Source organism: Priapulus caudatus, unplaced genomic scaffold, assembly GCF_000485595.1.
Source record: "Priapulus caudatus unplaced genomic scaffold, Priapulus_caudatus-5.0.1 Scaffold1260, whole genome shotgun sequence".
Taxonomy (NCBI): Eukaryota; Metazoa; Priapulida; class Priapulimorpha; order Priapulimorphida; family Priapulidae; genus Priapulus; species Priapulus caudatus.
In genome coordinates, this window is record NW_014578321.1 from 27,236 (window position 1) to 30,194 (window position 2,959).

A 2,959-nucleotide genomic window follows, 5' to 3' on the forward strand; every position below is an offset into this window, starting at 1 on the left:
TATCGACGTCTGCATGCGCGAACCTCTCTATGCGATACTTGCGGGCTCATTGCACTAAGGATGCCAACTCTATACTACCACCTCGTAGTTCTGCCCTCCTTCTACATGGTGAGCGATGGGTACCGCAGTATAGCGGGAGCAAAGAGCTACATGGGTAGAGCTACCCTGACACTAGAGAATACTAGGTATATGTATATATATATATGCATATATATATATTATCAGGGGTTAATAATGACAAAAAAAATTCCATTAAACTTGCCATTATTATGTAAAATAATTGTCTTTATTGTGTTAAATAATTGTCATTGTTATGTCAAATAAATTTTGTCATAACCCCTGATATTACGTTCTCATGACGCTAGCAACAAACATCTAGTTATTATACTAAGACACGTTACGGGGGCGTCATTCTAATTCCACCACATATTTACACGAATACCGTTATCATGGAAACCTACGAGATTCTCGTGAGATGAGTTAGGGAGGGGGGGAATAATTTCATGCATTACGTAGTTTAAAAATTAAAAAAGAGCGGTCGCGTATAACGAACCGCGATGACGAATAAAATCTAACCGAAGACGATTCGTTCCCTCCTCGTGAGATTCCGAGATGAGAGTGCCTTAGCTTTACACACCTTCGACTCGTGGCTCTCTAGTATAGACTAGTTGCGTATAATCCAGTCGAAGACGTAGGAAACTTAAGGCTTACCACTCACTACATGAGTTTAATTATGCTACGATATCTGGTCACCAAACACGGCAACGACAGGGTTACCTAGGTACGAAATTAACGTTCAATGTCAAACTGTCAATGTCAATGTCAATGTTTTTTACTGTTGGGTTCGCTGACTTGACGTCGGTCGTTACTGGTGCGACTCCCTTAAAAATTCTGCTATACGTAACCGAGATTCCAAAATACACAGACGGAAGTTGATGACTCAACTTTTAAACGATAATGCACGAAAATGATGAGAAAAACATCATAAATTAGTGCGTTACTGTTGTTCACCGTACACTAATGCTGAATGCGATTTTAAAAATACCAAAAGCAATCATGTACAGCAGACAACAGCGATACGATAATTTATGCTATTTTGAGATGATTTCTCCGCTGTATTACTGTTAGTGGTAGCCATCAACTTCAGACTGTAGACTCCTTAATTTTGAACGCACAAAATCTATCAGACTTCTTTGATCTAAACGATAAATCTCTTCCCCTGCAATGGTAGAAATCTTCACACTACAGCAGCAACAAGAAGACGAGGGTTTAAACATATAAGAGGAAAACGCAACACTAAGGGAAGAGCTCACAAACACACGACTCCTCGCTTCGATTTAGCGATGACGACTTCTCTCGCAAACGAAGAGAAAAACGTGTATAAAAACAACATTTCATGCCACATGAATTGCGAGGTAAAATCCAGAGGGCTGAAACGCGGCGAATCTGTCCACCAACATTCAATTTGCATATTTGCGTTTCCTTAATCAGTAACGATGAGGAGTCTCGGTTCCGGAAACCTTCTCCAAAAAGGCAAGTGTGAACGTTTTACATCCCAATGACAAACCTCAAGCCGCGTACGCCGACTCGGTACCGATTGCGGCCACCAGGTGTCGTGACGCGCTACTCCGAGAGGATTTTTCGTCGAAAATCGATTCGGATGACGATCGACGACATCCGTGGTTCCAAGTCTCCGCCTGTTCCGAACAGTCACTCGCGATCCATCCCTTAGCACTTGACGCGCGTGCGCCCGGTCGTTTACTTTGCTCCGGGGACTTGCTTCAGTACCTGCAGCAGTTTGACGTTGTTACGGAGGGCTGCATGCACAGATGCCAACACATATTTGAATAAATCTGTAGTTTCTGGCCATCAAATTAGTACGTGACCCGAGTTTGCTAGGGGGGTCCGGCATGCCCACCGGAAATTTTTTTGATTCTGAGATGCAATTTCCTGCATTCTGAGGGTCAAAAATGACAATAATTGACAACAACAAAAATATTTTTGATCACAGTGAAATTCGTAGTTTGATACAAACCAGGAGTAGATAATAGGAAATTCCCTATTATCTACTCCTGATACAAACTGGTCGTAGTGGTGCAAAAGGAATAGAAATTCGTATAAAATACGGATAAATCGTAGTGGTTGGCATCTCTGTACATGTAAGGATAGGAGCTAGTTCCTGTAAGGTGGTGGTGTGGGCAGTGGCAGATGAGGATGTTTGGTGGCAGAGAATTTTTGTGGGACGATGACATACCTATGATAGGTGTAGGTGTGATAACTGCACAGGTATAAGAACAACGACGTACCTGCGGCAGGTGTGATAACGACGTACCTGCGGCAGGTGTGATAACGACGTACGTACCTGCGACAGGTCGACTCCCGTCAGCGCCTGCACGGACGGCGGGATCTGGCTGAGCAGCCGCGTCATCTCTGACGTGCCGCGATCGTCGCCTCCCAGCAGCACGATCGAGTCCGTGCGCGCGAGCGGCGCTGCCAGCTCAGCCGCGATCTGCGTGAAACACAAGAACGTGCGCGCGCGCGCGGGTTAGTCACGCTCCGCTCTGCCGCAGTGGCGCCCCCTGCGTGGCATACCGGTCAATCGCGGAGATACCCGGTTGGAACGTACTGATGACAAGTGTATGTCTTTCGCGGGTTCGATTGCCAACTCTGCAATGCTAGTTTTCAGCACTTCAACACCCATCGGCTACAAATATCGCGTACTCGCAAATGGAAATTGTTCTAGTTAACTAGTGACAAAAGCAACGTAATCGCAATACACTACTAACATCCCTTATCATGCTACGCGCCTAGATCTAGATCCAGAGCTCGAACGCGCATTGTTGCCGCAGCGACGACAACAACGATGCATCGTCGCCGCGACGACAACAGCAGACGTAATACGAGCGTCTCCCCCGCGCACCACGCTGGGTAATACGAGCGTCTCCCCCGCGCACCACGC

At 45.9% G+C, this 2,959-nt stretch overlaps 1 protein-coding gene across 1 annotated transcript in view; it reads right to left on the reverse strand.

The window, feature by feature from the left end:
• Positions 1 to 264: 264 nt before the first annotated feature.
• LOC106816005 (flotillin-2-like) overlaps positions 265 to 2,959 on the reverse strand; it is a 12,282-nt gene continuing 9,587 nt past the window's right edge. The window contains exons 4-5 of the mRNA XM_014820537.1: positions 2,363 to 2,509; positions 265 to 1,788 (exon numbers count right to left, since the gene is read on the reverse strand). Of these exons, the coding sequence (XP_014676023.1) occupies positions 1,759 to 1,788; positions 2,363 to 2,509 (177 nt within the window). The 3' untranslated portion in view covers positions 265 to 1,758. The remainder of the gene's footprint in view (positions 1,789 to 2,362; positions 2,510 to 2,959) is intronic.